At 39.6% G+C, this 9,782-nt stretch overlaps 1 protein-coding gene across 9 annotated transcripts in view; it reads left to right on the top strand.

The window, feature by feature from the left end:
• The window catches only part of LMO3 (LIM domain only 3), an 86,465-nt gene that overhangs the window by 6,055 nt on the left and 70,628 nt on the right, over positions 1 to 9,782 (top strand). For all 9 annotated transcript variants that reach the window (XM_019515605.1, XM_019515603.1, XM_019515602.1 and 6 more), the window contains one exon: positions 6,651 to 6,864. In XM_019515605.1, the coding sequence (XP_019371150.1) occupies positions 6,659 to 6,864 (206 nt within the window). In that variant the 5' untranslated portion in view covers positions 6,651 to 6,658. The remainder of the gene's footprint in view (positions 1 to 6,650; positions 6,865 to 9,782) is intronic.

Here is a 9,782-nt window from a genome sequence, read left to right as displayed (position 1 = left end):
TGTATGTGTAGGGGTAAGAACATAGTTAAGAAACAGCTCCAGTCCCTGAAATCTGGGGACATCTATTTGCATTGTTGTTCCTTAGGGGGCTACAGCCTGCAGGGATGCTCTGGGCCAGTGAACAGAGAGAAACAAGCTTTTAGGCCCAATCTAGCTTTCAAAAAGAAAGGGAAGGGTGAGGGGTGGGGGAAAGGAGAGAAGAAGAAAAATCTTTTGTTTGGTGTCTCTTGGCAATCCAATGGCCATGTTGGCCAAATTCTTTTAATCTGTTCTGTGTCGGTGCTCCCAGCTGTGGGACTGCATTCCCATTTTTAGCTTCTACCTAACCTCCACTTTCCCTCTCCTTGCACTGCCCTTAAAAAAAACAAAACAAAAAAACCCTACTTCATATATGTTTTTAGGAGAGAGGGAGTGAAGTTCTGTTATTTACCATGGGAAAAAATTGGCTCAAAAGTATACAAAAAAGTCTATATTCAGTGTACTCAAAACCTTACTTTTTTAAATTTAAAAAAAAGGGGGGGGGGAACCCCTGGGTGTTATGGAGTTGCGGTTACTTTGTTGTGTTAACTACAGAAGCTGAGACTGTGCGGATGAATGGCACAGAACAAGAGAGCATAATGGAGGCAATCAACCGTTAGGCTGGTTCACAATGCAATCCAGGCAATTAAAAGCTCACCAGAGTTTAAATGAAATGGTTCTACTTATTTCTGCGCACCACATTGCACAGGCTATTATTTATGTCTCTTTTTTTAATTATGATTTCCCTTAAACTGTCAAATAACTCAGAATAGCAGGGTCTCGGAGGCAATAAGAATGTTCCACAGAACAATTTACATGCCAATCTAAAACTAGTTACAACTCCTGATGTGCTATAAGCAACTTATGAAATGTTTCTTGGTCCATGAACGCTTTAATTTCTTCTTTATTTTTCTTCTTTTTACAATAGGTGTATTATTTTTTCCTTTTGAGTAGTTGGAGGAAGCTGACCACATTAAGTGTGTAATTACAAGGTGGTAGCACATCTGAAAAGTGTTCCTTTTACTCTCCACTGAATCTTTAACTCTTTGGTTAGCTCTAGATTTTGCTTTATTAAGGTTTTACAAACAAAATTGGTGATGGCCAAACTGGTTTTTCTTTCTTTCTTTCTTTAAAGCAAGGTTCAATTTTTTTTTTTTTTTTTTTTGCTCTTGCCATGTATCCTTGTTGACATTAGTAAGAGCACTGCATATACCTAACCAAGGGGACAGTTTTATCCCTGAAAGGTTAATACACTAAGCGTCCATAACTTTCCATTCTTGTAGCTTCTGAGTGACAAAACTAAGCATCATCACTACAAGGATGAAGCGGCATGCTTTGTACAATCGTACAGCACCTAGCACCACAGGACACCAGTTTTGAGTACAGTTATTAATTACTGCCACACTGCAAACAAGATGCCCTGCAATCATGTAGTATCATTTTGAGAAGGTTGGTAGAGATTTATGCTTGGTTGTGTGTGTTCTTTGGATTAGCTCTTTCCCTCCTACTTATCTATTTTTCTTTTGTGGCCAAAAACTCTGTGATAGTCATTTCACAGCATGTTTAATATTTAAAAAAAAAAAAAGTGAGCAGGAATTGGTTGTAATGAAGGATTTGCTTGTAGGCAATAAAGTGCACACATCTGCATATAGAAAAGCAAAAATCTTTCTTTTTTCCTTTTTTTTTTTTTCCTTCCCCTAGAGGTCATAAGGGGACAGGAGACAGACTCGGAATATTTCTTTCTAAGATACAAAGCTTTGCTGGATGCGGTAACTTGTACAATTTTTGGAAAATATTAGGATGATCTATAAAACCTTCACTGGAGAGTGGCAGATGAGACTTATAAAGCAATGAGTTAAATGAGGAGTTCCCAAACTGTGGTTCACATACTACTGGGGGTATGACCACGCATACCACTGGGAATGCAAGACAACTTTGGTGGGAGGGGGCAGTATGCGGGACAAATTCTGTAAAGGCTGATTTCATTTTCATTCTAATTGGCATTTTAGGGGTATGTAGGCAGGTAGTAAATCAGGAAGGGAGTATGCAGTAAGAAAAAGTTTGGGAACTTCTGAGTTAGTCTTGAGGTGTGTTCTGCAGAACATACATGGTTCTGCACAAATGTAGGGAAACCCTGAGCTTGATTTGACTGGTTGGGTGTCCTGCTTGCTGTTTGGAAGTGCTACACAGGCAGCACCTTCATCCTGGGAGATCAGTGCTGCCTTCCCTACAGTTCAGCAGAAAACATGCAGGCAAGTTTTCTAGATGCTGTCTGTCTTAAGTCCTTCCCAGCTGGTTTTTAGAATAGCAATACCCAAAACAGTGGTCTGTGAAGAGCTGGCTCACGCCAAGCTGTAGGTACTCTATTTGCAGCTAATACATCATATTAAAAATGGCTACATGGACTGTAAACTTGGTATAGGTATCCTGTAGGATCATTAAAGAGAGGAGTGTTTGTAATATAAATATGCATTAACATTGCCCAGGTGATAATGTCCCTCTGCTTTAATTATCATTGGATTGAAATTGTTTGGGACCACAGGAAAAAGAGGGAGGGAATCTCTTACACTTGCAGTAGAGATGTGGAAGAACTGCCATCAGTTTTGGGAGATGTGGGAACAGGGCAGAGAGCAGAGACTCTTCTGTAGAAAGCTTAAGTGATTCTTGCTCCATATAGTAAAATACTGTCTGTATTAAATGAATTTTCACAAAAAGGGAAGTGGTTTCCTTCCAAGTAATGGAGAAGAAGGCTTCTAAATTTGGTTCATATGAAAAACCTCTTCTTCCCTCTAAGAGGCACTGCAGATTAAGTTCCTAATTTCAAAAGAATGTCTGTTGGGTATGTCCAAACCACCTCTTTTCCACAAGCCCCAGAAAACAGACTTAGTTGTCTGTAGGTTGGGGTCTGCTGTCGTAGCTGAGAAGTGGTTTGGCAGCAATGAATAAAATTTGAGAATCTTTATTTTTTTACACAAGGATCTGATAAAGTGGTGTTGGATGTTGTGCCTAGGTATTCTGCCCCCCCACCCCGCACGAGTTGTAGGATTTGTGTGGACAGCAGCCTTACTTATAACATGATGATTTCAGATTGGCAGCACAGCTTTAAGAATCAGAGGCTTGATTATTTCAGTTCTTGGATTTTTATTTATTTATTAAACTCGCTTCACCATTGTAGCTTGTTCACTTCAGAGTACAGCAGGACACTTGTTCTCTAGTTTGATCAGCCAGGATCAGAGACAGTCCGCCTGCGTTCTCTACCTTGTTTATCAGATGGCAACATTTTTACGTTTAAGTCTTTATTTTATTTTTATTTTTTTTGAAGCTGTAACCACATTAGCTTCTGGTTTATCCTGGATTCTCTCAAGCTAAGGATTAAAGTCCTAGCGCAGTCCTTCATCCTTCTGAACTGAGTTCCGAGAAGTTGACATAAGTTGTATATCTTGTCTACTTTATTTGTTTGCACTGTATATGTGGTTCAGGGACTGTCTTGGTTTTGTACAAAACCTATCATGCTGTTGGCATTTAACAAATGTTTATAATGGAGGAAAACGCATGGAAACTTTAAAAAAAACAAACAAGGTTTGTTTTTGCCGTGTATAAGTACTAAAGATGCAGTTGATTTCCCATAGGGCACTTTTTCTCCAGTGTCCCTAGCAATAACTTTCCCAGGGCATTCTGCCGGGGCTCACATTGGCTCCCATTCTTCACTTTCCTGCCCCATTAATGGCTATTTCATAGATCTGTGTGCAGCTCACAGAGCACTTGGAAATGAAAGCTGCCGTATGGAGTGGATAGGTCTCGTCTACATAGCAGCGTCTCCACAGCTATAGCTATGCTAGCAGAAACCCATAACGTAGATGTAGAGTATGCTGAGGGGAGCTTTTTAGAAGGTATAGCCATGCAGCGTCCCCGAATATGAGCAAAATTGTTGATAGCACTCTGTCAACAAAGCTTCATTTGCCCCAGAGCTACAGCAGGAGAGTGTGTAGCCCTTGCCACATATTAGGCCCAACAGCTATGAATGCAGAACTGCATAATATAGACCTGGCCATAGCCTGTAGCCTTGTGTTTTAAGAGGCTAGTTTGAATCTGGCTATTACAGTTATTTCTGGACATGCTGCAGACTTCTTGAGCAGGTCATTTAACCCCTACCTCAGTTTGGCACTTACAGAATGGGGATATGTCTGTACCTCAGTTGGGGACTTATTTCACTGACTTATTATGCGTAAGTGACGGAGCTCTGTGTCCTTACCAATAGAAAAATAAAATTGCTACTCTAGTTCTATGAATTTTTAGACATCTCTGTTTGATGCTGATGTACTTTGGGTTCATTTGCATTAACATGATTAAGAATATTTTGTATGTAATGAAATCTTTAACAAAAGAAATCATAACTCTGCAGTGTGCAAATGGAGTTTGTGTGTTAGGGAAATGGACTGTTTTAACTGCATGCCACAATAAAAAAGGGAATTGCTATGCATGCTTCAGTGACAACTGAACTTCTTAAGCAAGACTTGAGTTGCTCTCCTTAACCCCTGAAAGCCTCTTAACTGGATCGGAATCTATGCAGAGTGCAGTAATTCAGCGAGTTCCACTGCATGCAGCTCTAGCTACGTGTAAAGACCACTTGGAAGAACCAGCTGGTGCAAAATTCAGCCATTTTTTTTTTTCCCCTTCAGTGTTACATGTCTCTGCAGCTTTCACCTCTGTTTCGAAGGCTACCCCTGACTTTGTTCTGCTCATGAGCTCAGTCTTTTATCTGTGAAGACTTGCATTCTCCTTCCTGGTGTCCTATCACACCAGTTGAGCTTCACTGGAAATGTTACAGTCCTGAATTTTTAACTAGAGGTAGCAGAGCATTTTTGGTGAAGAGGTCCTGACTCTGGAATTGGCGTGATGCAGGACAGTAAAGTTTGTATTTGACCTTCAGGTCCATATATTTTTTTTTTTTTTTTTCTCAGCCTCTTTCTGAAGAGCTAGGGGAGGGAGGATTTGGATGTGGGATAGTTGTGTTTTTTGTCAAAAAAATTCTCATTAGATTTTGAGTGTTTAATACTGGATTCATATTTAGGGACATAAATGAATTAAAAACAAAACAACCCTCTGCCTTCATCAAGTTACCTGAAACACTGAGCAAAAGCATGCTGCTTGATATAATACAAGTAGGAGGACCAATAATGTAGTCCTGTTAAATATTTAAAAAGTGGGGGGGACTCTAAGCTACTGATAGTGAGGTTGCTCTGAAGATGAGAGAGACAAATGAATACCCTGTAAGCTCTTTAGGGCAGTGATTTCTACCTCCTTTCCCACCCTCTCTTTTCCTTGCAGTGCTGAACAACTAGTATAATTCAGGTTCTAATCCTTTAAAGAGGTCCTTTGGTCTGAAATGATCTATATAAGATGACTCTTATTTTTCCTTGCCAACTTTCCCATCTCAATTTCAGAAGTTGCATGGCTGATACCTATATTGAGAGGTTTCTTCTGCTATATCTAAAGAGGTATAACAATTAATTTAGTTAATTTATCAAATCCATGTTAACAGTATTGTGTATTGGCTAGAATTGGTTAGTGGGAGTCAGGAGAGGTAGATGCTCTTGATACATTAGCCTGTATTGCCACTTGATTGGTGCAGGGGCAAATACTTTGCTAGAGTTGATCTCCCATGTAAGCACTTGGATTTAAAGGTGCTCACATTGAAAATGGGCAGGACATGAGGCAGGGTGTCATTCTAGATTAAATGAATCTAAGATAATGATCCAGTTAGCCTCCAAGATGGCACCCTGCCTTACCTCCTGCTTGGCTACAGAATAATATGGCTAATGATCACACTGAAAATGAAAGATCCTGAAGGCTAAGCATATTTATTTGATTTTGTTTTGTACATCTTCTGAAACTTCGTACTGTTCAGGGTTTAAAAAGCCAAGTCCTCTTCTGATTGCTTCAGTCTTCCCACCTGTACAAAAAAACCCCCAAACCTTTCTTTTTCATCTTGCAAGGGTGTAAGGCAGTGGCTCTCAACCTTTTTAGACTCAAGGCACTTCTTGTTTAATGTGAGACTCCCTTCAGAAAACGCCAGCTTTTTGATTACAGAAAAAATAAGAGAATATCTCTGTTACAAAGACCTCAAAAAGATCACAACAGGGCAGAATGTTTTGAATACTATTTGAAATCTCTGGGTTTATCTTGTGAATGATCTTTGCACGCCTAGCAGGGCTAACATTGCTTGGTACCCTACAGCACCCTTGAAAGGCTCTCGAGGCACTCCAAGCTGCTGCTGCACCCTGGTTAAAAATTGCAGGTGTAAGGCCTGCTTAACACTTGAATGCCCCTGGTGCCAAATACAAGTTCAGGATCTCTGGGGCTTTTCCTTCATATGAACTTGGTTGAATATTTTGGTGTTTAGAAATTCAAAGCTTCAGTCAAAATCAGATGATTTAAAAAAAAAAAAAAAAGTAAGTCCCTTAACTAATTCTCTCTCTTTTCCAAGTAACAGAGAAGGCAGAGGTGTTAGAGAAGAGGCAAAGAACCCTGCAGACATTCCCACCAGCCTGTTGGAGGAAATGAATCTTAATGCTGTTGGCAATTTGATGTGAGCCGTTTAAACACCTCATGCATGTGTATGTTTGTTTCAGGTATACAAATGCTCTCAGTCCAGCCAGACACCAAGCCGAAAGGTTGTGCTGGCTGCAACCGTAAGATCAAGGACCGGTATCTTCTGAAGGCCCTGGACAAATACTGGCATGAGGACTGCCTGAAGTGTGCCTGCTGTGACTGTCGTTTGGGGGAGGTGGGCTCCACCTTGTACACCAAAGCCAACCTTATCCTTTGTCGCAGAGACTATCTGAGGTAGGAGTTGTCTTTGTTATTTAGCATGTAAATATTGTAGTCCTGCAGTCCTGTTAGTTTCGAGGTCTTGCTGCATAGGAAACAATACAGTGCTGTATATTGTGTATTGTGCATGTCTAAACTTCATGCTATTTTAATTGGGGAGGGTGTGGGGGAACAGAGGGAATAAGAGTGTTCATAGATGACAGCCTTAGACTGAAGTCCCCTATTCAGAGATCAAGGAGAGCACACGTAGCATAAGCACTGTAGGCTTCCCACACTGGTGTGCTTCTACCACAGACATGAAGGTATCCTCTTGGCCCTTTACAGAGGCATTACCATGTTCTACAGTAATGGTCCAAACAAAACACTTTAAAATGTGACTTCAAGTTCTGAGAACTGTTTTCATAAATGAGTAGCTTGTATAAGATTTTAGCCTCTAAGATGCCAAAGCACATCATTTTTGCTAATAGTTTTGAGGAATGTAGCCACTTATTCACTAGAAACTGACCTGAGCTCACCAATTTTATTTCAACATGCTGCATCACTTTGGTTATTTCAGGTCAGTACTATTGATTCCAACTATTGGTCTAGAAATGAACTCCACAGTCCACTGCCAGTCCTTAGTTTAGGACTTTACTCGTTTTCTGTTTAAGAGACTGTAGATTCAAATTCTCCAATAGATATGTCCAAAATCTATTGCATGCTATAATTATTAACATTTTTAAAAAGAGCAGTTGCTAGCACATTAGGTCACTGTACTGACTGGAGTCAAGATGGCACTGGCATTAAATATGTTAGTGGTAGTTGGTACTGAAGGGGTGTGTACCACTACACAAGTATTGGAGTATATGCGGTGATATAAATTTGGAGCCACTGTCTATAGTATTTTGAGGTGCAGTTAACAAATACTAAAATCCTATAGACATGAAGGTACTTGAATACTACCATGGTGAAAAAAATAAACATATGGTACAATAGCATAGTTTTAGCGATACCAGTAGCTAATACTTTATAGGCTGCTCATAGATCTCTGGGAAGGGAAATGCAGTTGTGCTGCTGCTTTGTTCCTCTTTATTCATGTTGGTACTGACCTGCAGTACCAGCTGGAATGCTTCAAATGAAAGCTTGGATAGTTTTGCATAATGTGCAACCCTACAGGTAGCATCTACCCAAATGAGTACCAAGCAGTGCATCACAGAATGGGACCCCAAATGGTTGTGGTGGAGCTGCCATCAGAGTAACTAGTGAAATATTTTCAGGGAAGGGTCACTTGCTAGAATAAGCTGGTAACAACAGTTTAAGAACATGTGTAATTAACTCCCTTGTTTATGACTACAATCTTAAAAGGAAGAGGATCTGAGCTACTACTTTTTGCCAGTAAAAAAAAAATTATAAAGATGGCAGAATGTAAGACATAATCTTCCATGATGGCTGCTGCATTGGCTCTGCAGGTGAGCAGGAGTAAAAGCTTGGTTTACTTAGAAATGGAAATCAAAGATGGAGTGACTTGACATGGAAGCAAGATGGGGTCAGGCTTCTACACAGTCATTTTCCCCCAACTATAATTTGACTGTATGCAAAATGAATATTTACCTTCTAGTATATTAACTGTTCATAGTATTTTGTTTTCAGATCAGTCCAACTACAACCCACAGGTGAAAGAGATCCTGTTGCCGTTGGGTTTTAAATATTTCCAACATAGCTGTAGAGTCCTCAGATTCCAGTTCTGGTGCATATTTTTTTCAAGATACTTGCGAGTGTCTTGACTCAAACTTGGTATTTACACTAAATTTCGAACTGATGCACTTAAGGTAATTGCAGATAGTCATTTGCCTCATTGCGTCTTATCTACTTAGTTATGCAGTGAACCTATAAAAGTGATCTTCATTTTAATGCTAATGTAGAAGCTAGTTAAATGTTCTCTAGCTTTGTAGGCAAATAAGCTTTCATATTTAGTAACCTACTTGATATGAATATGAAGAATAAATTACTTTGTATTAATGATCAGATTAGGGCTAGATTACAGCTTCAAACTATCCTCTTAAAATTTCTCTTAATTTTAACCATTAATGGAGTCTTGGCTACATATAAAACTGTTCTAGCTTCCTATTAATTTATGTGGTGCCCTCTAGAGGATATGTGGTTTCTCTGATACTATAAAGAGAGTGAAATCACTTATTAACTTGTCTTTCTCTGTTCATTATGCCTTTCAATAAGACAGCTGTTCCTCAGATAGTATAAGCAGTAATGCAGCCACTTTGAAATGTAACCAGGTAAAAGCACAAACTACTCATGTCCTGGATTGTTTGTAAAGATGTTTTCTCCATCTCTCACTTTCCTCTGTCTTGGGTGTGACATTTAAATTCCTGGCAAAAACAAGACTGTAACATCCTGTCCATATTGGTACCTGCTGGATGCACATCGTGATCAACCCTATATAGATACTTGCATTACCTGACATTCTTTTCCCCCATTTTAATCAGTTTAACTAATAAATATTAGTCTAACTCAAACCTAAAAATAATAGTGTTTTAAAAATACAAAGGGGTTGTTCCTACAACAAGACCTCTCACCCCTAGGGATATTTTAAAGGGAATTCTTTTGTAGTGATGCTTCTGAGAGTCCTAATGACATCAGAGGTTGAGTCTGCATGATTTAGAGGGGCAGATGGCATGGCTGCTTCAGAAAGGAACTCTATTTTAGCCAGTTACAGGACTCGCTTGCATGAAGAAAGGGTTCAGTGTTAGAAATAACATATTCCATGAAAATGAGATGCGGAGTATAATTCCCCTGCAGGCTTCTGTCTCCTACTCGCACACTCTTGGGTTAGAAAGTGAAGACTTAATTTAAGGAACTTACATTTTACTTCAGAATTTCATGTCCATTTACAATAAAATGGAATACGCTATTTAAAAATACCCCCCCCCCCCCCCCCC

The sequence above is a fragment of the Gavialis gangeticus genome, unplaced genomic scaffold (assembly GCF_001723915.1).
Source record: "Gavialis gangeticus isolate Ggan-Ray unplaced genomic scaffold, GavGan_comp1, whole genome shotgun sequence".
NCBI lineage: Eukaryota > Metazoa > Chordata > Crocodylia > Gavialidae > Gavialis > Gavialis gangeticus.
This window is presented reverse-complemented; position numbering and strand designations above follow the sequence as displayed.